The sequence below is a fragment of the Mobula birostris genome, chromosome 1 (genome assembly GCF_030028105.1).
Source record: "Mobula birostris isolate sMobBir1 chromosome 1, sMobBir1.hap1, whole genome shotgun sequence".
NCBI classification, from domain to species: Eukaryota; Metazoa; Chordata; class Chondrichthyes; order Myliobatiformes; family Myliobatidae; genus Mobula; species Mobula birostris.
The window spans coordinates 253626217-253653764 of NC_092370.1; the positions used below are offsets into that span (position 1 = coordinate 253626217).

General features: G+C 43.2%; 1 protein-coding gene across 1 annotated transcript in view; it reads left to right on the forward strand.

Moving 5' to 3' along the window:
- Window positions 1-27548, forward strand: part of tmem63c (transmembrane protein 63C) — a 228636-nt gene that overhangs the window by 83397 nt on the left and 117691 nt on the right. The window contains exon 12 of the mRNA XM_072251616.1: window positions 18484-18606. Coding sequence (XP_072107717.1) covers window positions 18484-18606 — 123 coding nt within the window. The remainder of the gene's footprint in view (window positions 1-18483; window positions 18607-27548) is intronic.

The following is a 27548-nucleotide window of genomic DNA, read 5'->3' on the forward strand; positions in this document are numbered from 1 at the left end:
TGGTACAAACAGGATGGTCTGCACCTGGGCTGGACCGGAACCAATGTCCTAGGGGGAGCGTTTGCTACTGTTGTTCAGGAGGATTTAAACTAATGTGGCAGGGGGTTGGGAACAAGTGCAGAGAGACAGAGGGGTGTAAAATGAGGGTAGAAGCAAACAGTAGTAAGGTGAAAAGTAAAAGTGGCAGGCCGGCAAATCCAGGGTAAAAATCAAAAAGGGCCACTTTTCAACGTAATTGTATAAGGGCTAAGAGTGTTGTAAAAGCGAGCCTGAAGTCTTTGTGTGTCAATGCAAGGAGCATTCGTAACAAGGTGGATGAGTTGAATGTGCAGATAGTTATTAATGAATATGATATAGTTGGGATCACAGAGACATGGCTCCAGGGTGACCAAGGGTGGGAGCTCAACATTCAGGGATATTCAATATTCAGGAAGGATAGACATGAAAGAAAAGGAGGTGGGGTGGCATTGCTGGTTAGAGAGCAGTGAGGCCTGATGGAATATGCTCCAGGCTGCTCCATGAGATGAGGGAAGAGATTGCTGAGGCTCTGGCTAGAATCTTTATGTCCTGGTTGTCCATGGGCATGGTACCAGAGGATTGGAGGGAGGTGAATGTTGTCCCCTTGTTCAAAAAAGGTAGTAGGGATAGTCCGGGTAATTATAGACCAGTGAGCCTTACGTCTGTGTTGGGAAAGCTGTTGGAAAAGATTCTTAGAGATCGGATCTGTAGGCATTTAGAGAATCATGGTCTGATCAGGAACAGTCAGCATGGCTTTGGGAAAGAGCAGATCGTGTCTAACAAGCCTGATAGAGTTCATTGAGCAGGTGACCATGCGTATAAATGAAGGTAGTGCAGTGGATGTGATCTATATGGATTTTAGTAAGGCATTTGACAAGGTTCCACACGGTAGGCTTATTCAGAAAGTCAGAAGGCATGGGATCTGGGGAAGTTTGGCCAGGTGGATTCAGAATTGGCTTGCCTACAGAAGGCAGAAGGTCGTGGTGGAGGGAGTACATTCAGATTGGAGGATTGTGACTAGTGGTGTCCCACAAGGATCTGTTCTGGAACCACTACTTTTCATGATTTTTATTAACCACCTGGATGTGGGGTAGAGGGGTGGGTTGGCAAGTTTGCAGACTACACAAAGGTTGGTGGTGTTGTAGATACTGTAGAGGATTGTCAAAGATTGCAGAGAGACATTGATAGGATGCTGAAGTGGGCTGAGAAGTGGCAGATGGAGTTCAACCCAGAGAAGTGTGAGGTGGTACACTTTGGAAGGACAAACTCCAAGGCAGAGTACAAAGTAAATGGCAGGATACTTGGTAGTGTGGAGGAGCAGAGGGATCTGGGGGTACATGTCCACAGATCCCTGAAAGTTGCCTCACCCGTAGATAGGGTAGTTAAGAAAGCTTATGGGGTGTTAGCTTTCATAAGTGGAAGGATAGAGTTTAAGAGTCGTGATGTATTGATGCAGCTCTATAAAACTCTGGTTAGGCCACACTTGGAGTACTGTGTCCAGTTCTGGTTGTCTCACTATAGGAAGGATGTGGAAGCATTGGAAAGGGTATAGAGGAGATTTACCAGGATGCTGCCTGGTTTAGAGAGTATGCATTATGATCAGAGATTAAGGGAGCTAGGGCTTTACTCTTTGGAGAGAATGAGGTTGAGAGGAGACATGATAGAGGTGTACAAGATAATAAGAGGAATAGATAGAGTGGATAGCCAGCGCCTCTTCCTCAGGGCACCACTGCTCAATACAAGAGGACATGGCTTTAAGGTAAGGGGTGGGAAGTTCAAGGGGGATATTAGAGGAAGGTTCTTTACTCAGAGAGTGGTTGGGGCGTGGAATGCACTGCCTAAGTCAGTGGTGGATGCAGATACACTTGTGAAGTTTAAAAGACTATTAGACGGGTATATGGAGGAATTTAAAGTGGGTGGTTATATGGGAGGCAGGGTTCGAGGGTCGGCACAACATTGTGAGCCGAAGGGCCTGTAATGTGCTGTACTATTCTATGTTCTATGAGAGGAGATTAACGCAATAGAAAGGAAGGACGTTAGCCAGGAGGATGTGGAATCGATATGGGTAGAGCTGCATAACACTAAGGAGCAGAAAACACTGGTGAGAGTTGTGTACAGGCCACCTAACAGTAGTAGTGAGGTTGGGGATGGCATTAAACAGGAAATTAGAAATGCGTGCAATAAAGGAACAGCAGTTATGATGGGTGACTTCAACCTAAATGTAGATTGGGTGAACTAAATTGGTAAGGGTGCTGAGGAAGAGGATTTCTTGGAATATATGCGGGATGGTTTTCTGAACCAACATGTCGAGGAACCAACTAGAGAGCAGGCCATTCTAGACTGGGTATTGAGCAATGAGGAAGGGTTAGTTAGCAATCTTGTCGTGCAAGGCCTTTTGGGTAAGAGTGACCAAGATGGAGGGTGATATAGTTAATTCAGAAACAAAGGTTCTGAACTTAAAGATGGGTAACTTTGAAGGTATGAGGCATGAATTAGCTATGACAGACTGGCAAATGATACTTAAAGGGTTGACGGTGGATATGCAATGGCAAGCATTTAAAGATTGCATGGGTGAACTACAACAATTGTTCATCCCAGTTTGGCAAAAGAATAAACCAGGGAAGATAGTGCACCCGTGGCTAACAAGGGAAATTAGGGATAGTATCAATTCCAAAGAAGAGACATACAAATTAGCCAGAAAAAAGCGGCACACCTGAGGACTGGGAGAAATTCAGAGTCCAGCAGAGGAGGACAAAGGGCTTAATTAGGAAAGGGAGAAAAGATTATGAGAGAAAGCTGGCAGGGAACATAAAAACTGACTGTAAAAGCCTTTATAGATATGTGAAAAAAAAAAGATTGGTTAAGACAAATGTAGGTCCCTTACAGTCAGAAACAGGTGAATTGATCATGGGAACAAGGACATGGCAGACCAATTGAACAACTACTTTGGTTCTGTCATCACTAAGGACGATATAAGTGATCTTCCAGAAATAGTAGGGGACCTAGGGTCTAGTGAGATGGAGGAACTAAGGGAAATACATGTTAGTAGGGAAGTGGTGTTTGGTAAATTGAAGGGATTAAAGGCAGATAAATCCCCAGGGCCAGATGGTCTGCATCCCAGAGTGCTTAAGGAAGTAGCCCAGGAAATAGTGGATGCATTAGTGATAATTTTTCAAAACCCTTTAGATTCTGGATTAGTTCCTGAGGATTGGAGGGTGGCTAATGTAACCCCGCTTTTTAAAAAAGGAGGGAGAGAGAAACCAGGAAATTATTGATTGGTAAGCCTGACATCGGTGGTGGGGACAATGCTAGAGTCAGTTATCAAAGATGTGATAACAGCACGTGAATAGATGTGATAAAGGGGGAATCATCGGACAAAATCAGCATGGATTTGTGAAAGGAAAATCACATCTAACGAATCTCATAGAAATTTTTGAGGGTGTAACTAGTAGAGTGAATAGGGGAGAACCAGTGGATGTGGTATATTTGGATTTTTAAAAGGCTTTTGACAAGGTCCCACACAGGAGATTAGTGTGCAAACTTAAAGCGCACGGTATTGGGGGTATGGTATTGATCTGGATAGAGAATTGGTTGGCAGACAGGAAGCAAAGAGTGAGAACAAACGGGACCTTTTCAGAATGGCAGGCAGTGACTAGTGGGGTACCGCAAGGCTCAGTGCTGGGACCCCAGTTGTTTACAATATATATTAATGACTTAGACGAAGGAATTAAATGCAGCATCTCCAAGTTTGCAGACGACACGAAGCTGGGCGGCAGTGTTAGCTGTGAAGAGGATACTAAGAGGATGCAGGGTGACTTGGATAGATTAGGTGAGTGGGCAAATTCATGGCAGATGCAATTTAATGTGGATAAATGTGAGGTTATCCACTTTGGTGATAAGAACAGGAAAACAGATTATTATCTGAATGGTGGCCGATTAGGAAAAGGGGAGGTGCAACGAGACCTGGGTGTCATTGTACACCAGTCATTGAAAGTGGGCGTGCAGGCACAGCAGGCGGTGAAAAAGGCGAATGGTATGCTGGCATTCATAGCAAGAGGATTCGAGTACAGGAGCAGGGAGGTACTACTGCAGTTGTACAAGGCCTTGGTGAGACCACCCCTAGAGTATTGTGTGCAGTTTTGGTCCCCTAATCTGAGGAAAGACATTCTTGCCATAGAGGGAGTATAAAGGAGGTTCACCAGATTGATTCACCAGATTGGGATGGCAGGACTTTCATATGATGATAGACTAGATTGACTAGGCTTATACTCTCTGGAATTTAGAAGATTGAGGGGGGATCTTATTGAAACGTATAGAATTCTAAAGGGATTGGACAGGCTAGATGTAGGAAGATTGTTCCCGATGTTGGGGAAGTCCAGAACAAGGGATCACAGTTTGAGGATAAAGGGGAAGTCTTTTAGGACGAAGATGAGGAAAAACTTCTTCACACGGAGAGTGGTGAATCTGTGGAATTCTCTGCCACAGGAAACAGTTGAGGCCAGTTCTTTGGCTATATTTAAGAGGGAGTTAGATATGGCCCTTGTGGCTAAAGGGATCAGGGTGTATAGAGAGAAGGCAGGTACGGGGTTCTGAGTTGGATGATCAGCCATGATCATACTGAATGGCGGTGCAGGCTCGAAGGGCCGAATGGCCTACTCCTGCATTTTCTATGTTTCTATGACTCCCAAGACCCCGATAGCAGGCGGCAAAAGGGAGACACTCACTGCCATAAACCTCCAGGCACCGTCAACTTGCTGATGCCTTGGAAGCAGCCGACCACAGCCAACACTGAATCCATCCGTCCGAAAACTTTGAGCCTCCGACCAGCCCCTCGGCCTCCCGAGCGCCATCCTCTGCCAAGCGCCTTCGACCTAGCCCCGGCCACTGAAACAAGCAAAGCAGAGTATTCGGGGCTTTCTGCTCCGGAGATTCCGGTTATCACACAGTAGCAGCGGCAGCGAAGTGGGCATTTCAGAAGTTTTCCAGATGTTCCTCCGTACTCTCACGTCTGTCTCCATCAAAGCAGAATTGTGCACAGTCCCTTACTTGACAGATTACAGATATCATTCACTGGAGAGGCCGCGTGCACTGCTGTCGCGCCGCCATCTTCTCCTCAAATTTGTTGAATTTGTTGCCACCTGCAGCTGTGGAGGCCAAGTCTTTGGGGGTATTTAAGGCACAGATTGATAGGTTCTTGATTGAACATGGAATCAAAGGTTATGGGGAGAAGGCCGGGATCTGGGGTTGAGGAGGAGAAATAAAAAGAAACAGCCACGATTGAATGGCGGAGCAGACTTGATGGGCCAGATGGCCTAATTATGCTTCTATGTCTTATGGTCTTATAAACTATAACTAATTGTTGTTGCGCCACATTAACACATACATTAGAGATATCCCATTTGACCCTGATGTCATTTAGGTATTAAGGGCTGGATATAGAGAAGAAAGGAAACTTATGAGAGAGATGGGAACTACTGGGAAGATCTGACAAGAGTAGACATGCTGGGAGCAGTATGTTAAGCTGGTCCAGGAGGTTAAGTCACATGGAATCTAAAACTGGCTTTGTCATAGAAGTCGGAGAGATTTGGAATTGATTTGTTATTGTCTCATGTACTGAGTTACAATGAAAAACGTATCTTGCATACTGTTCATACAGATCAATTCATTACTTAATACATTGAGGTAAAACAAGAGAAAGCAATAATAATACAGAATAAAGTGCAACAGCTACAGAAGAAGGGCAATGCAGATAAACAATAAGGTGAAAGATTATAATGAAGTAGACTGTGAGGTCTACAGTCCACTTTATCGTACCAGGAAACAATTTAATAATCTTATAACAGCAGGGTAGAAGCTGTCTTTGAGCCTGGAGTTATGTGCTTTTAAGATTTTTATCTTCTGGTGGTGATAGAGTAGTGTTTCTTTGAGTTGACATCTGGGATCAATGAGATTTCTCAGGGATCTGTGCTGGGACCAGTAGTATTTCTCGGGGGTCAGAATCAGAATCAGGGTTATTATCATCATGAAATTTGTTAACTTAGCAGCAGTTCTATACAATATATAATGTAGAGGAAGAAGGAAGAAAAAGTAAAAATAATAAATAAGTAAATCAGTTTACTATATATATATATATCGAATAGATTAAAATTGTGCAAAAAAACAGAAATAATTGTATATTAAAAAAGTGAGGTAGTGTTCACGGGTTCAATGTCCATTTAGGAAACGGATGGCAGAGGGGAAGAAGCTATTCCTGAATCCTTCAGGCTCCTGTACCTCCTACCTGATGGTAACAGTGAGAAAAGGGCATGCCCTGGGTGCTGGAGGTCCTTAATAATGGACGCTGCCTTTATAATACACCACTCCTTAAAGCTGTCTTGTGTACTTTGTAGGCTAGTACCCAAGATGGAGCCGACTAAATTTACAATGCTCTGCAGCTTCTTTCGGTCCTGTGCAGTAGCTCCCCCCCCCCACCCCCCCGAGTCCCCATACCAGACAGTGATGCAGCCCATCAGATTGCTCTCCACATTAGATCTATAGAAGTTTTTGAGTGTATTTGTTGACATATCAAATCTCGCTTTCTTTATAACTGCATCGATATGTTGGGACCAGGTAGGATCCTGAGAGATCTTAACACCCAGGAACTTGAAACTGCTCACTCTCTCCACTTCTGATCATTCTATGAGGATTGGTGTGTGTTCCTTCGTCTTGCCCTTCCTGAAGTCCATAATCAGCTCTATCGTCTTACTGGCATTGAGTGAAAGGTTGTTGCTGCGACACCACTCCATTAGTTGACATATCGCACTCCTGTACACCCTCTCGTCTCCATCTGAGATTCTATGAACAATGGTTGTATCATCAGCAAATTTATAGATGGTATTTGAGCTATAACTAGCCACACAGTCATGGGTATAGAGAGACTAGAGCAGTGGCTAAGCACACTCTCCTGAGGTGCATCAGTGTTGATTGTTAGTGAGGAGGAGATATTTTCACCAATCCACACAGATTGTGGTCTTCTAGTTGGGAAGTCGAGGATCCAATTGCAGAGGGAGGTACAGAGGGCCAGGTTCTGTAATTTCTCAGTCAGGATTGTGGGAATGATGGTGTTAAATGCTGAGCTATAGTGGATGAACAGCATCCTGTGTAGGTGTTTGTGTTGTCTAGGTGGTCTCAGGCCACGTGAAGAGCAATTGAGATTGCATCTGCTGTTGACCTACTGTGGCGATAGGCAAATTGCAGTGGGTCCAGGTCCTGACTGAGACAGGAGTTCAGTCTAGTCATGACCAACCTCTCAAAGCATTTCATCACTGTAGATGTGAGTGCTACCAAGCGATAGTCATTAAGGTAGCTCATATTATTCTTCTTAGGCACTGGTATGATTGTTGCCTTTTTGAAGCATAGAAACGTAGAAAACCTACAGCACAATACAGGCAGCACACATAAGAGTTGCTGGTAAACGCAGCAGGCCAGGCAGCATCTCTAGGAAGAGGTACAGTCGACGTTTCAGGCCGAGACCCTTCATCGGGACTAACTGAAGGAAGAGCTAGTAAGAGATTTGAAAGTGGGAGGGGGAGGGGGAGATCCAAAATAATAGGAGAAAACAGGAGGGGGAGGGATAGAGCTAAGAGCTGGACAGGTGATTGGCAAAAGGGATATGAGAGGATCATGGGACAGGAGGCCCAAGGAAAAGGAAATGGGGGAGGGGGGAAATCCCAGAGGATGGACAAGGGGTATAGTCAAAGGGACAGAGGGAGAAAAAGGAGAGAGAGAGAAAGAATGTGTGTATATAAATAAATAACAGATGGGGTATGAGGGGGAGGTGGGGCATTAGCGGAACTTTGAGAAGTCAATGTTCATGCCATCAGGTTGGAGGCTACCCAGACGGAATATAAGGTGTTGTTCCTCCAACCTGAGTGTGGCTTCATCTTGACAGTAGAGGAGGCCATGGATAGACATATCAGAATGGGAATGGGATGTGGAATTTCTGCATACCTCGACATGGTTTTTATCCCCCCTTGTTCAGTCCCTTCCTATCTATGTTCGTGACACTCCTCACGCTCTTAAACTTTTCGATGATTTTAAGTTCCCTGGGCCCCCACCGCTTTATTTTCACCATGGATGTCCAGTCCCTATATACTTCCATCCCCTATCAAGAAGGTCTCAAAGCTCTCTGCTTCTTTTTGGATTCCAGACCTAATCAGTTCCCCTCTACCACCACTCTGCTCCGTCTAGCGGAATTAGTCCTTACACTTAATAATTTCTCCTTTGGCACCTCCCACTTCGTCCAAACTGAAGGTGTAGCTATGGGCACCCGTATGGGTCCTAGCTATGCCTGCCTTTTTGTTGGCTTTGTGGAATAATCTTATGTTCCAAACCTATTCTAGTATCTGTCCCCCACTTTTCCTTCGCTACATCGACAATTGCATTGGCTCTGCTTTCTGCCCGCATGCTGAGCTTATTGATTTCATTAACTTTGCCTCCAACTTTCACCCTGCCCTCAAGTTTATCTGGTCTATTTCCGACACCTCCCTCTCCTTTCTAGATTTTTCTGTCTCTATCTCTGGAGACAGCTTACCTACTGATGTCTACTATAAGCCTACTGACTCTCACAGCTATCTGGACTATTCCTCTTCTCACCCTGTCTCTTGCAAAAATGCCATCCCCTTCTCGCAATTCCTCCGTCTCCACTGCATCTGCTCTCAGGATGAGGCTTTTCATTCCAGGACGAGGGAGATGTCCTCCTTTTTTAAAGAAAGGGGCTTCCCTTCCTCCACCATCAACTCTGCTCTCCAATGCATCTCCCCCATTTCACACACATCTGCTCTCACTCCATCCTCCCACCACCCCACTAGGAATAGGGTTCCCCTGGTCCTCACCTACCACCCCACCAGCCTCCGGGTCCAACATATTATTCTCCGTAACTTCCGCCACCTCCAACGGGATCCCACCACTAAGCACATCTTTCCTTCCCCCCCTCTCTCTGCTTTCCATAGGGATCGCTCCCTACACGACTCCCTTGTCCATTCATCCCCCCTGTCCCTCCCCACCGATCTCCCTCCTGGCACTTATCCTTGTAAGGAGAACAAGTGCTACACATGCCCTTACACTTCCTCCCTTACCACCATTCAGGGCCCCAGACAGTCCTTCCAGGTGAGGCGACACTTCACCAGTGAGTCGGTTGGGGTGATATATTCTGGTCCGGTGCTCCCGATGTGGCCTTCTATATATTGGCGAGACCCGATGCAGACTGGGAGATCATTTCACTGAACACCTACGCTCTGTCCACCAGGGAAAGCAGGATCTCCCAGTGGCCACACATTTTAATTCCACATCCCATTCCCATTCTGACATGTCTATCCACGGCCTCCTCTACTGTAAAGATGAAGCCATAGTCAGGTTGGAGGAACAACACCTTATATTCCGTCTGGGTAGCCTCCAACCTGATGGCATGAACATTGACTTCTCAAACTTCCGCTCATGCCCCACCTCCCCCTCGTACCCCATCCATTATTTATTTATATACACACATTCTTTCTCTCTCTCTCCTTTTTCTCCCTCTGTCCCTCTGACTATACCCCTTGCCCACCCTCTGGGTTTTCCCCCCTCCCCCTTTTCCTTCTCCTTGGGCCTCCTGTCCCATGATCATCTCATATCCCTTTTGCCAATCAACTGTCCAGCTCTTGACTCCATCCCTCCCCTTTCTGTCTTCTCCTATCATTTTGGATCTCCCCCTCCCTCTCCCACTTTCAAATCTCTTACTAGCTCTTCTTTCAGTTAGTCCTGACGAAGGGTCTCGGCCCAGAACGTCGACTGTACCTCTTCCTAGAGATGCTGCCTGGCCTGTTGCATTCACCAGCAACTTTGATGTGTGTTGCTTGAATTTCCAGCATCTGCAGAATTCCTCGTGTAGCACAATACAGGCCCTTTGGCCCACAGAGTTGTGCTGAACATGTCCCTACCTTAGAAATTACTAGGGTTACCCTTAGCCCTCTATTTTTCTAAGCTCCATGTACCTATCCAAAAGTCTCTTAAAGCGCTGGCAGCCCATTCCACGCACTTACCACTCTCTGCGTAAAAAAACTTACCCCTGACATCTCCTCTGCGCCTACTCCCAAGCACCTTAAACCTGTGCCCTCTTGTGGCAACCATTTCAGCCCTGGGAAAAAGCCTCTGACTATCCACATGATCAATGCCTCTCATCATCTTGTACACCACTATCAGGTCACCTCTCATCCTCTGTGGGAACTTTCGCCCATAACAGTGAGAGGTTGAAAAAGTCCTTAAATACTCCTGGCAGTTGATTGGCTCAAGTTTACCGAGCCTTACCGAGTACTCCATCGGGACCTTCCACCTTGCAAGGGTTCACCCTTTTTAAAGACAGCCTAACATCGGCCTCTGAGACAGGGATCACAGGGTCACCTGGTGCAGCAGTGCTTGGCCAGTGGTGTTCCTCAGGTATCTGTGCTGGTCCGGTGGTGCTCTGCCGGGATCAGTGCTGGGTCAAGGTGTATTTCTCAGGGATCCATGGGGGAAGCGGTGGTATTCCTCAGGAGTCCCTGCTGAGACCAGTGGAGTTCTGCAGGGAGCAGTGGTGTCTTGCAGAGAATAATGCTGGAATTAGTGGTGTACCTTAGGGATCAGTGCTGGTCCAGCAGTGTTCCTTGGGGATCGGTACTGGTCTAGTGGTATTCCTCAAGGATTGGTGCTGGGTGCAGTGGTGTTCCTCAGGGATCTGTGCTGGGACACCTGTACTTTAATTAATATTTGGATATCACTGTAGGTAGCCTGGGCACAAGAGGTTGAGGGGTAACCTTATTGGGGTACATAAAATCATGAGGGGCATCCATAACGTGAATGTTCACAGTCCTTTCCCTAGGCTAGGGAAGTCTGAAATTAGAGTATGTAAATTTAAGGTGAGGGGGATAGATTTAATGGAGATCTGAAGGGCAATGTTTTCACAAAGATGGTGCTGCGTGTTTGAAACAAGCTGCCTGAGGAGGTGGGAGAGGCAGGTACAATTACAGCATTCTAAAGACATTTGAATGGGTACATGGATAAAAAAGGTCAAGAGGGATATGGTTCAAATGTAGACAAATGGGTCTAGCATCTCGGTCAGCATGTATCATTTGATTGAAGGGCCAATTTGTGTAGTTATGTGCTGTATGACTATGACTGATGGGAAAGAGAGGGATAAAGGCCAAATGCAGATGAATGGGGCTAGTTCAGGAATGTACTTTGGTAGGCATGGACAATTTGACAAAGGCCCTGTTACCGTGCTGTATAACTCTATGACAGTCCCAATGATAACCTTCAGGTACTGATATTCCAACAAAAAGCATGGATATATCATATAAAACATCAATATACTTCCTAAATATTGGTATTCTGAACTGGGTACATATCTAGAACTTGGCCTGTGTTTTATGAAGTTTAGAATAGCCTCCTTTCCAGCCACAATGGCAGTAAAGATAACCTTTCCTTTGTTTCAGACCACTGTTGTCCACTCACCCCTCTCTGTATTACTCCCACATTTGTTTTTTTTTTTGTAATTTATTTTTCATTGAAGTTCATCATCAAACAAGACTTTCCATAAGATGTATTGTACATATATATCATATAGTCATATTTGTCACAAATCTCCACATAATATTTATAGAAACATACATAGAAACATAGAAAATAGGTGCAGGAGTAGGCCATTCGGCCCTTTGAGCCTGCACCGCCATTTATTATGATCATGGCTGATCATCCAACTCAGAACACCGCCCCAGCCTTCCCTCCATACCCCCTGACCCCCGTAGCCACAAGGGCCATATCTAACTCCCTCTTAAATATAGCCAATGAACTGGCCTCAACTGTTTCCTGTGGCAGAGAATTCCACAGATTCACCACTCTCTGTGTGAAGAAGTTTTTCCTAATCTCGGTCCTAAAAGGCTTCCCCTCTATCCTCAAACTGGGACCCCTCGTTCTGGACTTCCCCAACATCGGGAACAATCTTCCTGCATCTAGCCTGTCCAATCCCTTTAGGATCTTATACGTTTCAATCAGATCCCCCCTCAATCTTCTAAATTCCAACGAGTACAAGCCCAGTTCATCCATTCTTTCTTCATATGAAAGTCCTGCCATCCCAGGAATCAATCTGGCGAACCTTCTCTGTACTCCCTGAGGTACTTATCTGAGGTACCTCCCTGAGGTACATATCTGAGGTATACACTTATAGAAAGGAGAGGAAAGAAAGAACAATCAAAAGAAGAAAACTATGTACAAAGTAGGGAGTGATCTTTTTTTTACAACATATTCATTGACTTGTGAGAATAAAGTCAGGCCTATGATCTGTTATGTAGTTAAACCATTTTTCCCAGTATGAATCAAATTGTTCCAACTTATGATTAATTACTTCTCCATTTTGTAAATGTTCATTGCAATTTCCATCCATACATTTAAAGTTGGACTTTCCTGTGATAACCGTTTCCTGGTAAGGGTCTTTTTACCAGCCACCAGCAGTATATTCATTAAATATTTATCTCTTTTCAACCATTCTTGAGATATATACCCAAAATGTATGGTCTTACTTTCTGAGGGTATTTCACATTTAAAGATGTCTTATAGGGCATTGTGTATCCCACTCCAATAGTCTTTGATAACGAGACATTCCCAGAAAATATGATAATGGTTTGCATTTTGATTTCCACAATTTCTCCAGCAAATGGGGAGGTTACTATCATAATGGGATTTCTGAGAGGGTGTAATAAAATATCTTATCAAATTTTTCCACCCGAACTCCCTCCATTTCTGTGAACTGGTGGACTTCCATTGATACCTCCATATTATTGTCCATTCTTCCTCAGATATTATTATCCCTCCTTCCTTCTTCCATTTTGTTTTAATGTATGAAGTTGAATGTGTTTTAAGATTTGACAAACCCTTATACACACTTGAAATGATTCTACTACCGTTGTCTGAATTATATACTTTTCTAAATAGCGCTATCAAACATGTACTTGCCTTGGTTACATTTTTAACCGTCCTATTAACATACTGTCGCATCTGTAAATATCGATAGAAGTCTTGTTTTTCTAATAAGTGTTTCTCTTTGAGCATTTCAAAACTAAACAGTGTTCCTTTTTTCATTATATTGCAAATAGCTGTTATTCCTTTAGTTGTTCAGTCCTTAAATCTAGCATCCAGTTTGTTCGGCGTGAAATCTGAGTCATATGCACACCATTTAAGAATTGCAATGTCTCTCTCTAGTTTATATTCTTTTATAATAGTTTTCCATATTTTAAGAGTCCATTTCACCCATGGGTTATCAATAGTATTTATGTAACTTTGTAGGTTGTTATCAGCCAAAATTACCTATATGGGGATGGAAAGTATTCTCTCCTCAATGTTTTTCCATTGAGCGCCACATGATGGGTTGCACCAGCATATCACAGCTCTCAACTGTGCTGCAAAATAGTAATCTCTAAGAGAAGGTAGACCCCATCCTCCACTTCCTTTGCTAATTGCAAAGTTTTGAGACGAATTCTGGGCCTTTTACCTTGCCATATATATCTTGATAGCATCTTGTCCCATTCATTGAATTGATTTTGGTTAATCTCTATTGGTAGGGTCTGAAAGAGATATAGCAGTCTGGGCAGTATATTCATTTTAATAGATTCAATCCTTCAACTGAGACCAAGAAAAGGAATTAGGATCCATCTTGTTATATTACCTTCCTTAATTTTTTTATATATAGGCTGATAATTGCATTCTGATAATTTTGCCAAATCTTTTGGCATAATGATTCCCAAATATTTGACAGACTCTGTTTGCCATGCCCAAGGATAACTACTTTCAATTTCTCTTAGTCATACTTTATTGATCCCGGGGGAAATTGGTTTTCATTACAGTTGCACCATAAATAATAAATACTAATAAAACCATGAATAGTTAAATAGTAATATGTAAATTATGCCAGGAAATAACTCCAGGACCAGCCTATTGGCTCAGGGTGTCTGACCCTCCAAAGAAGGAGTTGTAAAATTTGATGGCCACAGGCAGGAATGACTTCCTACGATGCTCTGTGTTGCATCTCGGTGGGATGAGTCTCTGGCTGAATGTACTCCTGTGCCCACCCAGAACATTATGTAGTGGATGGGAGACATTGTCCAAGATGGCATGCAACTTGGACAGCATCCTCTTTTCAGACACCACCGTGAGAGAGTCCAGTTCCATCCCCACAACATCACTGGCCTTATGAATGAGTTTGTTGATTCTGTTGGTGTCTGCTACCCTCAGCCTGCTGTCCCAGCACACAACAGCAAACATGATAGCACTGGCCACCACAGACTCATAGAACATCCTCAGCATCATCCAGCAGATGTTAAAGGACCTCAGTCTCCTCAGGAAATAGAGACGGCTCTGACCCTTCTTGTAGACAGCCTCAGTGTTCTTTGACCAGTCCAGTTTATTGTCAATTACTATCCCCAGCTATTTGTAATCCTCCACCATGTCCACACTGACCCCCTGGATGGAAACAGGGGTCACCGGTACCTTAGCTCTCCTCAGGTCTACCACCAGCTCCTTAGTGAGCTATAGTTATATGGAAGTTGTTGGGTTTTATGTATGTTGATCTTATATCCTGATAATTGGCCATATTGTTCAAAGGATTGCATCAATTTAGGTAAAGCGCATGTTTGTTGCCCTAGATAGAGCAAAATGTCATCCGCGTAACAGGCTAATTTATGTTCTGTCCCTTTAATAGTAATTCCCCTGATATCTTCATTTTGTCTGACCTGTTGAGCTAATGGTTTCAGATATAATGTGAAGAGTAGCGATGACCATGCACAACCCTGTCTCATGCCCATTTCTAGGGTAAAACTATTAAATAAATATCCATTGATTTTAATCCTAGCAGTAGTAGTGCCTGTATAGTTTTAATAATTGTGTCATGTAGATCAAATCTATGTAAAATTCTGTAAAGAAAATTCTAATTAACCGAATCAAATGCCTTTTCAGCGTCCACACATCACTATTACTTCAGTTTTTTTTATATATGACCCATAATGTGAAGTGTCCTTTGTATATTGTCTTGTGTTTGGCGTTGTTGTATAAAACCTGTCTGATCATTATGTATCAGTGTGGGTAGAAACTCTTCTAATTGTTTGGCCATGATGGAGGTAAATAATCTATAATCCACATTAAGAAGACATATTGGTCTAAATGACCCACATTCCATTTTATCCTTGCCTTCTTTCAGTGTAGCTGAGATTATCGCCTCCTTCCAGCTGGGTGGCATTTACGTCTTTCTTAGAGCCCAGTTCAGTGTGGGGAGTAAAACAGGAATTAACTCATTTCTAAATTCCTTGTACCACTCTGCCGTATATCCATCTGATCCTGGTGAATTGCTTAATTTAAGACTACTAATTGCAGTTTTTAGTTCAGCTTCAGTTATGTCAGCAGTCATCGTTCTATTTTGTTCTTTACTTAGAGTAGGTAACTATAAAGAATTCAGGAAGGTGTCAATCTGGGCTATGCTTTCCCCTGGAGCTTTGGAATATAGAGTTTTGTAAAACATTTCAAAAGCTTCTTGAATTTCACTTAATTTATTTTTTTTACCACTTTTGTTCTTGGATCCCCAATTCTATGAATTGTGTTTTCTGCTATTTTTTTTTAGTTTACACGCCAGTATTTTCATAGATTTAGATCCACTTTCATAGTGTCTCTGTTTCAGAAACATTAAATTTTTTCTAATTTCTTGTGGAGCCAAACTATTAATTTCATTCCTAATTTTTAAAATTTTCTTGAGCGTATCCTGTGCCAAACTCAATTTGTGTTTTGTTTCTTGTTCGTTCAGCTTATTTTGTAATTCCTCTAATGTTTTATTCCTTTATTTTTTCTTATATGAAGATATCGCTATAATTTTCCCTCTTAAGACAGCCTTCAGAGTATCCTATAGAATGGGAGGTGAAACCTCTCCATTATCATTGAATTCTAAGTAAAGACCAATTTCTTTTTTAATTCCTTCAGTCCTGATGAAGGGTTCCAGCCCGAAACATCGACTCATCGTTTCTAACTGATGCTGCCCGACCTGCTGAGTTCATCCAGCGTACTGAAAGTGTTGCTTTGATCACAGCATCTGCAGATTATTTTGTGTTTCTTTTTTAATTTGTTCCTTAAAATAGGAATCATTGAGTCAACTTGAATTTAGTTTCCAAATAGTATTCTTTGGTTGTAGGTCAAAATCAACAGATAAATATATAGGTGCATGGTCACTTACATCTATTGTCCCAATTCCACAGGTGTTTATTTTGCCTTTGTTTATTCCAACTGTTATGAAATAGTCTATTCTTGTATATACGGAATGGGGGGCAGAATAATGAGTGTAATCCCTTCTGTCGGGGAAAAGGTCCCTCCATATATCATTTAGACCAACATCCTCAAAAAGAGTTTCTTATGTAAGGACTCTGTTTCATACGTTTTTCTATTGGAAGAGTCTAACTTTGGTTGTAATTGTAAATTTAAGTCTCCCCCACATATCAAGAGACCTTCTGTTTCCGTTACCATAATATTAGTAATTTTCTTGAAGAAACAAATATCACTTCCTGGGGGTGCGTATATATTCAATAAAGTAACTGGATTTCCATCTATATTCCCCCTTACCAGAATATATCTGCCCTCCTTATCTCGCATTGCGAATACTTTTTCAAAATTTAGCTTACTTGAGATGAGAATAGCAACTCCTCTTCCATGTCCTGATTTATATGAGGAGAAAAACAAATTAGTGAAGCCCATTCTCTTTAATTTTCCATGCTCATTATCACTTAAGTGAGTTTCCTGTAAATATACTACACGGGCTTGTTCTTTTTTTCATTTTGGATAGAATTCTACTGCGTTTGATTGGATTTAACAGCCCATTGACATTAAAAGAAATGAATTTTACTTAGCCATGTGTACCTGTTAGTATATCAATGAACTTTGCAGTATATAACTTAATCGATCTAATCCCTGAACAAATAAGAACCAAGAAACGTAAATAATAATAAAAAGGTAACGAAGGTGTGATTCCAATGCTGGGGTCTCCAGATGACCCTGGGTTGAGCTAGAGGAAACGTCTAGCCGTGGGGGATAGGCCCCCTGCAGTACCTATAAAAGTAAAAATAGATTTTTATTTATATATATAAAAATAAAAAAAATTGAGTAATATAAAATCCACATTATAATACGTATTTCTTGAGATAGGTATATCACTGTCTATTTTTGTTTCCGTTTAGTTTATCAGCACTTTTAAAGTTAGCCAAACCTTGTGGCTCTTCTGGAGGAGGTGAGGGCTGGCTGTATTCAGAGAACTCACAGTCTCTTTCTAATATCCTTCTCTCATCCTCCTCCCATCCCCTGCTTTCTCAGTTCTCTTACTATTTCCCCAGCAGATCGGGATAACTGCTCAGCTAGACTTTTCCTTGGTTTGACCATGCTAATAGGCAGTCCTCTGTTTTCATGTCTGTAGTCGCCTCTTCCACTGTCTAATATAGCTGTATCTCTCCTTCGTAAAATACTCTCAGTTTAGCAGGGTATGAGGTTTGGAATTTAATCTTTCCTGGCTTTAATTTTCGTTTCACTTTGGAATATTCCTTCCGTTTCTGTAGGACCGCCGAACTATAATCATGATCGAAATATATTAACTTCCCGTTCCAAAACACCATCTTCTTACCCCAGGCCCTTCGTAGAATCTCCGCCTTGCGCTTGAATCGAAGGAATCTAAGTACTATTGAGCGCGGCTTACTTTCTCTGTCTCCGGGAGGCCTCGGGATGAGTGCACGATGCGCGCTCTCAATTTCAATCTCCATAGTCGGGGGATTCTCCAGCGCTTCCCGCAGCAGCTTTTCTACAAATTCCATCAATCGACAATCCCTCCACTCCTTCGGGAACATTATAAATCCTGATACTTTTCCGTCGCAATCTTCCCTCCTGGTCAAGCAATTTACTTTCCTGTTGATTTTTATCGTTTTACTTAGTATCTGTTCCACGTTTTGCACGCGATCTCCCACCTTCTCAATTCGAGTCTCTGCCACCGCTATTTCCTGATTGACGTTGGCGAGCTCTGACTTGATATCATTGAGTTGCTGTTTTATATCTTTTTGGACTTCCCTTATCTGTTCCAAAATCCTTATCATATTTACCGCTTCGCCTGAACGAGGCCCCGTGTCAGCTTTGCCACCACGCGCACGTGTAGGAGAGCTGCTCGTTGCACCTCTCTCTTCCATAGGCTCCGCAGTGATGTTTTTTTAATCTCCATTCTTTTTCCCCATTCTTGCCCCCCTTATCAATTCAGATATTTTCGGAAGATCTTATACTTGGTGGATTAATGGGGTAAAATATATGTTTTTCTGGAGGAGCTGTTGATTTAAGCTGCCATTCTGGACGATGACGTCACCGGAACCTATCTCTCTCACATTTGTTTTTGTTTGTGTATCCTTACTTTTCTAGGATCATGAAGGATTACCAGCATAGTAAGTGCCGGAATCGGTTGCAACAGTCCAGCGTTACAACTATCGTTAAGTCTTACAGATGGGATGTTCGCTATGCCCCTGGGCTCAGCGATATTATCTGGTGAGTCATTCACAGAAGGTCTGAAATTTACGTTATCAGTAACCAAGTAAATGACAGTAGGAAAGTGTTTAACATATCCACACTCTTCCTCAGCATTATTATTGTACCTGTGAGTTCTGTTAGTATCATAAGCAATAGAAACAGGACTAGGTCACTCTGTCCTTACACTATAGCTAAATTTATACGTAGCACGCCTTTCCCTTGGTTACTCAACTGTAAACTTTCATGTTGATAATTAATGAGTGAAGAATCTCTCAGACAACAGCAGCAGATTTTGCAGTATGTGCTGTCTTCAATCAGCTTATTGACCTGTAATAAGGCATCATCGGTAAAGAATATAATGTAGGAAATCTCATATTACAGCTTGCCTGTCATTTCTAATGTGCTGAGAATGGATCCAGAGTTAGTGGTATGTGCCTTGTGTGGGATGTGGGAACTTTGGCAGACCTCCAGTCTCCCTGATAACTATATCTACAAGTACACTGTACTACAGCTCCTTAGGGACTGTGTTAAATACCTGGTGCTGTAGCACAATGACCTTTGTTTCCTACAGGAAAATTTGAAGGTGATAGATAGGAGCTACAGGGATGTAGTCACCCCTAAGTTGCAGGAGGCAGGTACCTGGGTGACTGACAGGAGAGGGAAAGGGAATAGGCGGCCAGTGCAGAGTACTGTGGCTAGGCTCCTCAATAATAAATATACCGCATTGGATACTTTTGGGGGACCTAACTGGGAGAAGCCACAGCATGCAGGCCTCTGGCCCTGAGTCTGGCTCTGTGGCTCAGAAGGGAAGGGGAGGGGGAGAAGAGGTGAGCTGTAGTGATAGGGGATTCATTGGTTAGAGGAACAGAAAGGAGGTTCTATGCACAAGGGAAACAGGAGGTATCCTGAAAAAGGGTCTCGACCTGAAACGTCAACTGTTTACTCTTTTCCATAGATGCTGCCTGGCCTGCTGAGTTCCTGCAGCATTTTGTGTGTGTTGACGTGGATAAGAACGAGATTCCCAGACAGCTTGTTGCATCCCAGATGCCAGGGTCAGGGACATCTTCATTGAGTCCACAGGATTCTTACATGGGAGAGTGAGTAGCCAGAGGTCGTAGTCCATGTTGGTACCAATGACATAGGTAGGATAGGTAATGTGGTCCTGCCAAGTGAGTTCAGGGAATTAGGATCTAAGTTAAAGGACAGGACCACCAGGGTTATGATCTCGGGATTGCTACCCATGCTATGTGCTGGTGAGGCCAGAAATAGGAAGATCATACAGTTTAACATGTGACTAAGGAGTTGATGCAGAAGGGAGGTCTTCAGATTTGTGGATCATTCGGCTCCCATCCAGGGAAGCTGGGACCTGTATAGAAGAGATGGTTTGCACCTGAACTGGGAGGGAACTAATATCTTAGCAGGAAGATTTGCTAATGCTGTTTTGGGGGTGGGGGGTGTTAGACCAAAGTTGCAAGGAGATGGGAACCAGAGTGCTAAAGCAGATAGTGGAGTGGAGTGCTTGTGGAGAAATATGTTTTAAAGCCTACATGGAATAATGCCATTGTAGCCATTGGTGAGACTTGGTTGCAGGAGAGGCAGGACTGGAAGCTTAATGAACTGGGTTTCCATTGTCTTAGATGCAGTAGAGCAGGAGGGAATAACGAAGGAGGGGTGGCATTACGAGTCAAGGAAAATGTTACAGCAGCATTAAGTCAAGACAAAGTGCAGAGCTCTTCCTCTGAGGTGTTATGGATGGAACTAAAGAATAAGAAAGGGATGACCATGTTAATCGTATTACAGTGGTGCTAGAAAGTTTGTGAACCCTGTAGAATTTTCTCTAAAATGTGATCAGATCTTCACGCGTCCTAAAACTAGAAAGAGAACCCAATTAAATAAGTAACACAAAACTTATTCTTTTATACTTATTCATTTATTTATTGAGAAAAATAATTCAATACTGGCAAGTACATATTTGGCACAGTATTGTGGAGGACCTATATTGTGCTGTAGAAGGTCTATGTTCTATTATTTGTTGGAAAAATGTATGTGAACCTTTGCTTTCAGTAACTGGTGGGACCCCTTGTACAGCAATAACTTCAACCAAATGTTTCCTTACAAAACTGCTTCAACTCTAGGATATTGGTGGGTTGAACTGCCAAGACCATAAGACATAGGAGCAGAATTAGGCCATTCAGTCCATCGAGTCTACTCCACTATTCCATCATGGCTGATCCTGGATCCCACTCAACCCCATACACCTGCCTTCTTGCCATATCCCTTGATGCCCTGACCGATCAGGAAACCTATCAACTTCCGCCTTAAATGTATGCACGGACTTGGCCTCCACTACAGTCTATGTCAGAGAATTCCACAGATGTATTACTCCCTGGCTAAATAAATTCATCTTTACCTCTGGTCTGAAGGGTTGCCCCTCAATTTTAAGGCTATGCCCTCTAGCTCTAAATACCCCCACCATAGGAAACATCCACCTTATCTAGTCCTTTCAAATTCGGTAGGCTTCAATGAGATCTCCCCATATTCTTCTAAATTCCAGTGATTACAGGCCTAAAATGCCAAAATGCTCCTCATATGGTAACTCACTTCGTTCCTGGAATCATCCTCATGAACCTCTCTCCAATGACAACACATCCTTTCTAAGATATGGGCGCAAAACAGTTGACAATACTCCAAGTGTGGCCTAACTAGTGTCTTATAAAGGATCAGCATTATCTTCTTGCTTTTATATTGTATTCCATAAGACCATAAGATACAGGAGCAGAAGTAGGCCATTCGGTCATTGAGTCTGCTCCGCCATTCAATCATGGGCTGATCCAATTCTTCCAGTCATCCCCACTCCCTGACTTCTCCCCATACCCTTCGATGCCCTGGCTAATTAAGAACCTAATCTATCTCTGCCTTAAATACACCCAATGATTTCGCCTCCACAGCCTCTCGTGGGAACAAATTCCACAGGTTTACCACCTCTGACTAAAGTAATTTCTCTGCATGTCTGTTCTAACTGGACACCCTTCAATCCAGAAGACGTGCCCTCTTGTCCTAGGCTCCCCTACCATGGGAAATAACTTTCCATATCTAATCTGTTCAGGCCTTTTAGCATTTGGAATGTTTCTATGAGATCCCCCCTCATTCTCCTGAACTCCAAGGAATACAGCCCAAGAGCTGCCAGACGTTCCTCATACAGTAACTCTTTCATTCCTGGAATCATTCTTGCGAATCTTCTCTGAACCCTCTTCAATGTTAGTATATCCTTTCTAAAATAAGGAGCCCAAAACTGCACACAATACTCCAAGTGTGCCTTGACATCACATCCCTGCTCTTATATTCTGTACCTCTAGAAATGAATGCCAATATTACATTCGCCGCCTTCATCACCAACTCAACCTGGAGGTTAACCTCTAGGGTATCCTGCACGTGGACTCCCAAGTCCCTTTGCATTTCTGCATTTTGAATTCTCTCCCCATCTAAATAATAGTCTGCCCATTTATTTCTTCCACCAAAGTGCATGACCACTGTATTGTATTGTATTTCATTTGCCACTTCTTTGCCCATTCCCTTAAACTATCTAAGTCTCTCTGCAGGCTCTCTGTTTCCTCAACACTACCCACTCCTCCACCTATCTTTGTATCATCAGCAAATCCCATAGTCCAGATCATTGACATACATCGTAAAAACCAGTGATCCCAACACCAACTGAAGTGGAACTCCACTGGTAACCAGCAGCCAGCCAGAATAGGATCCCTTTATTCCCACTTTCTGTTTTCTGTCGATCCGCCAATGCTCCACCCATGCTAGTAACTTCCCTGTAATTCCATGGACTCTTATCTTGCTGAGCAGCCTCATGTGCGGCACCTTGTAAAAGGCCTTCTGAAAATCCAAGTACACCACATCTACTACATTTCCTTTGTCTACCCTGCTTGTAATTTCCTCAAAGAATTACAGTAGGTTTGTCAGGCAGGATTTTCCTTTCAGGAAACCATGCTGGCTTTGGCCTATCTTGTCATGTGCCTCCAGGTACTCTGTAATCTCATCCTTAACAATCAATTCCAACAACTTCCCAACCACTGATGCCAGGCTAACAGGTCTATAGTTTCCTTTCTGCTGCCTCCCACCCTTCTTAAATTTATTACCCTTGAAATAAATGCCAACAATGTATTTGCCTTCTTTACCACAGACTTAACCTGTAAATTAACCTTCTTGACTCGCACAAGGACTCCTAAGTACCTCTGCACTTCTGATGTTTGCACCTTCTCCTCACTTAGATAATAGTCTGCACTATTGTTCCTTTTAGCAATATACTTTATCATACATTTCCCAACACTGTTTCCCATCTGCCACTTTTTTGCCCATTCTGCCAATTTGTCTAAGTCCTGCTGTAATTGCATTGCTTCCTTAGCACTACCTACCCCTCCACCTATCTAAGTATTTTCTGTAAACTTTGCCTCAAAGCCATCAATTCCATTATCTAAATCATTGACAATGTGAAAAGTAGCGGTCCCAATACTGACCCCTGAGGAACACCACTAGTCACCAACAGCCAACCAGAAATGGCCTCTTTTATTCCCACTCACTGCCTCCTGCCTGTCAGCCATTCCTCTATCCATGCCAGTATCTAAGATAGGATTTTATCTTGTTAAGCAGCGTCATGTGGGCACCTTATCAAACGCCTTCTGAAAATCCAAGTAAATGACATCCACTGCCTCTCCTTTGTCCACCCTGCTTGTTACTTCCTCAAAGAACTCTTAACAGATTTGCCAGGCAAAATTTCCCTTTACAAAATCCATGCTGACCTTGACTTATTTTATCATTGGTCTCCAAGTACCTTGAAATCTCATCCTTGATAATAGACTCCAACACTTTTCTCACCCACTGAGGCTAGGCTGACTGGCTAATACTTTCCTTTCTTTTGCCTTCCTCCCTTAAAGAGTCGTGTGATATTTGCAATCTTCCTGTCATCTGGGACCATGTCAGAATCAAGTGATTCTTGAGAGATCACAACCAATGCATCTGTTACCTCTTCAGGAACCACTCTGAGGACTCTGGGATGTAGTCCATCTGGTCCAGGTGACTTATCCTCCTTAAGATCTTTGAGTTTGCCTAGCACTTTTTCCTTTGTAATAGCAGTGGCAGGCTTCCCTGCTCCCTGACTCTCACAGACCTCTGGCACACTGCTAGCGTCTTCCACAGTGAAACAGATGCAAGTTACCCATTAAGTTTACATGCCATTTCTTTGTCCTCCATTTCTACCTCACCAGCATCATTTTCCAGTGGTCTAATATCAACTCTCACCTCCTTTTCACTCTTGAGATAACTGAAAAAAACTTTTGATATCCTGCTTTATATTATTGGCTAGTCTGCCCTCATATTTCATCTTTTCCCTTCTTATAGCCTCCTTAGTTGCTGTTTGTTGGATTTTAAAACCTTCCCACTCACTTTTGCTACCTTATATGCCCTTTCCTTGACTTCTATGCAGTCCTTAACATCTTGTGTCAGCCACAGTTCCCTACCCCTACCATTTGAGAACTTCTTCCTCTGTGGGACATTCCCAGAAACTTCAGCCACCTCTGCTCTGCCGTCATCCCTGACAGTATCCTCGTCCAATCCACCTGAGCAAGCTCCTATCTCATCCCTTTGCGAGTCCCTGTATTCCATTGCGATCCTGCTCAAATTGCAGTATCAATTCAATCATATTATAATTACTGTCTCCTAAGGGCTCCTTTATGTTAAACCCCCTGATAAGATCTGGGTTATTACACAACACCCAATCTAAGATAGCTTTTCTTCTAGTTGGCTCAAGCACAAGCTACTCTAAAAAGCCACCTTGTAGGCATTCAACAAATTCCCTCTCTTGCAATCCAACACCAATCTGATTTTCCCAATCCCCTTGCATGTTGAAGTCCCCCATTACAATTGTGTCATTACCCTTATTACATGCCTTTTCCAGCTCCCTTTGCAATCTCAATCTTGGCTACTATTTTGAGGCCTATATATGATTCCCATAATGGGTTTTTTACTCTTGCAATTTCTTAACTCCATCCACAAACATTCAACATTCTCTGACCCTATGTCACCTCTTTCTAAAAATGTAATTTCATCTCTTATCAATACAGCCACACCACAGTTTATGCCTTTCTGCTGTTCCTTTCGATGAAGTATATCCTTTGATGTTAAGCTCCAAACTATGGCCTTCTTTCAGCCACGACTCAGTGATGCCCACAACATCATACCGACCAACCTCTAATTGCGCCACGAGTTCCACTTTAATCTGAAACTTACGTACATTTAAATACAACACCTTCAGCCCTGCATTCTTTGCCCTTTTGAATTTTGCCTCTGTGGTATAATTTAGCTCTTTGCTCTGTCTGCATTTGTACACAATCATTGGTTTAACCTTCCTTACATTAATGTTACACCCATCATCTGCTTGTAAATCTGCTGTCTCATCCTCAGCTCTATCATATGGGTTCTTATCCCCTGCCATATTAGATTAAACCACTCCCAACAGCTCTACTAAATCTGCCCACAAGAAAATTGGTCCACCTTGGTTTCAATTACAACCCATCCTTTATGTACAGGTCCCACCTGCCCCAGATGACCTCCTGATTATCCAGAAATCTGAATCCCTGTCCCCTGCTCCAATTCTTCAGCCACGCATTTATCTGCCATCTCATTCTATTCCTACCCTCACTGTGGCATGGCATAGGCAGCAGTCTTGAGATTACTACCTTTGAGGTCCTGATTCTCAGCTTCCTTCCTAATTCACTGCATTCTTTTTTCAGTACCTCCTCCCTTTTTCTTCCTATCTCATTGATATTAATATGTACCACAACTTCTGGCGACTCACCATCCTTTTTCAGGATATTGTGCACGTGTCCAGAAACATCTTGATTTCTGACACCTGGATGTTTCCTATTTTGCATCCACAGAATCACCTATCTGCCCTCTGACTATAGAGTCACCTGTTACTGCTTGCATCCTCCTCAGTTCCCTAATTACCTGAGCCACAGGCCCAGACTCAGTGCCAGAGGCTCAGCTACTGTATGTCGTCCCCTCTAACAGTGCTCAAAATGGAGTACTTATTGTTGAGGTCGTTCCACAACATTTCTACAGCATTAAGAACAGGACATTGACTGTCCATTCCAAAATATGAATTTTCTTCTTTTTAAACCATTTTGTTGTTGATTTACTCTTGTCTTTCGAATCATTGTCTTGTTCTATTATACAACTTCTATTCAATGTGGGCACGTGGCCAAGTGTTTAAGGCATTGGACTAGCGACCTGAAGGTCCTGAGTCCGAGCCCCAGCCGATGGAACGTGTTGTGTCCTTGAGCAAGGCACTTAATCACACAGTGCTCTGCGACGACACTGGTGCCAAGCTGTATGGGTCCTAATGCCCTTCCCTTGGACAACATTGGTGTCGTGGAGAGGGGAGTCTTGCAGCATGGACAACTGTTGGTCTTCCATACAACCTTGCCCAGCCTGCACCCTGGAGAGTGAAGACTTTCCAGGCACAGATCCATGGTCTCGCAAGACTAACGGATGCCTTTACTTTATTCTGCTTCAGGTGATGGACTGCTACCCTGACATTTTCCTGTAAAATGTCTTGATACAATTTCTTATTCTTTGTTCCCTCAACAATGAGGAAGCAGTCCAGGCTCTGAGGCAGCACAGCAGCCCCAAACCATGATGTTGCTTCCACCATGCTTCACAGTTGGGGTGAGGATTCGGTGTTAGTGTACAGTGTCCTTTGTCGTCCAGACATAGCAATGTGCATTTCTGCCGAAAAGTTCAACTTTTGTCTCATCTGTCCACAGAATATTGTCCCAAAAGCATTCTAGAACATCTAGGTAATATTTTGAGATGTGCAGCAATGTTTGGAGAACAGTGGTTTCCTTCGTGGTGTCCTTCCATGAACACCATTCTTGTTCATTGTTTTTTTATAGTGGACACATGAACAGAGATTTTAGCAAGTTCTAGAGATTTATTCAGGTCTTTTGCTGTTACTCGAGTTCTTTTTCACCTCCTTCAGCATTGCATGTTGTGCTCTTGGTGTGATCATAGAAACAGAGAAAACCTACAGCACAGTACAGCCCCTTCGGCCACAAAGCTGTGCCAAACATGTCCTTATCTGAGAAATTACCTAGGGTTACCCATAGCCCTCTATTTTTCTGAGCTCCATATACCTGTCCAGGAGTCTCTTAAAAGACCCTTTCATATCCGTCTCCATCACTGTCGCCGTTCCACTCACTCAGCACAGTCTGCGTAAAAAACTCACCCCTGTTATCTCCTCTGTACCTACTTCCAAGCACCTTAAAACTGTGCCCTCTTGTGCTAGCCATTTCAGCCCTGGGAAAAAGCCTCTGACTAACCACCCAATCAATGCCTCTCATCATCTTATACACCTCTATCAGGTCACCTCTTATCCTCTGTCGCTCCAAGGAGAAAAGAACGAGTTCACTCAACCTATTCTCATAAGGCATACTCCCCAATCCAGGCAACATCCTTGTAAATCTTCTCTGCACCCTTTCTATGGCTTCATAGAACATAGAACATAGAATAGTACAGCACAGTACAGGCCCTTCGGCCCACAATGTTGTGCCGACCCTCAAACCCTGCCTCCCATACGAGACCCCACCTTAAATTCCTCCATATACCTGTCTAGTAGTCTGTTAAACTTCACTAGTGTATCTGCCTCCACCACTGACTCAGACAGAGTATTACACGCACCAAACACTCTCTGAGTAAAAAAACATTCCTCTAATATCCCCCTTAAACTTCCCACCCCTTACCTAAAAGCCATGTCCTCTTGTATTGAGCAGTGCTGCCCTGGGGAAGAGGCGCTGGCTATCCACTCTATCTATTCCTCTTATTATCTTGTACACCTCTATCATGTCTCCTCTCATCCTCCTTCTCTCCAAAGAGTAAAGCCCTAGCTCCCTTAA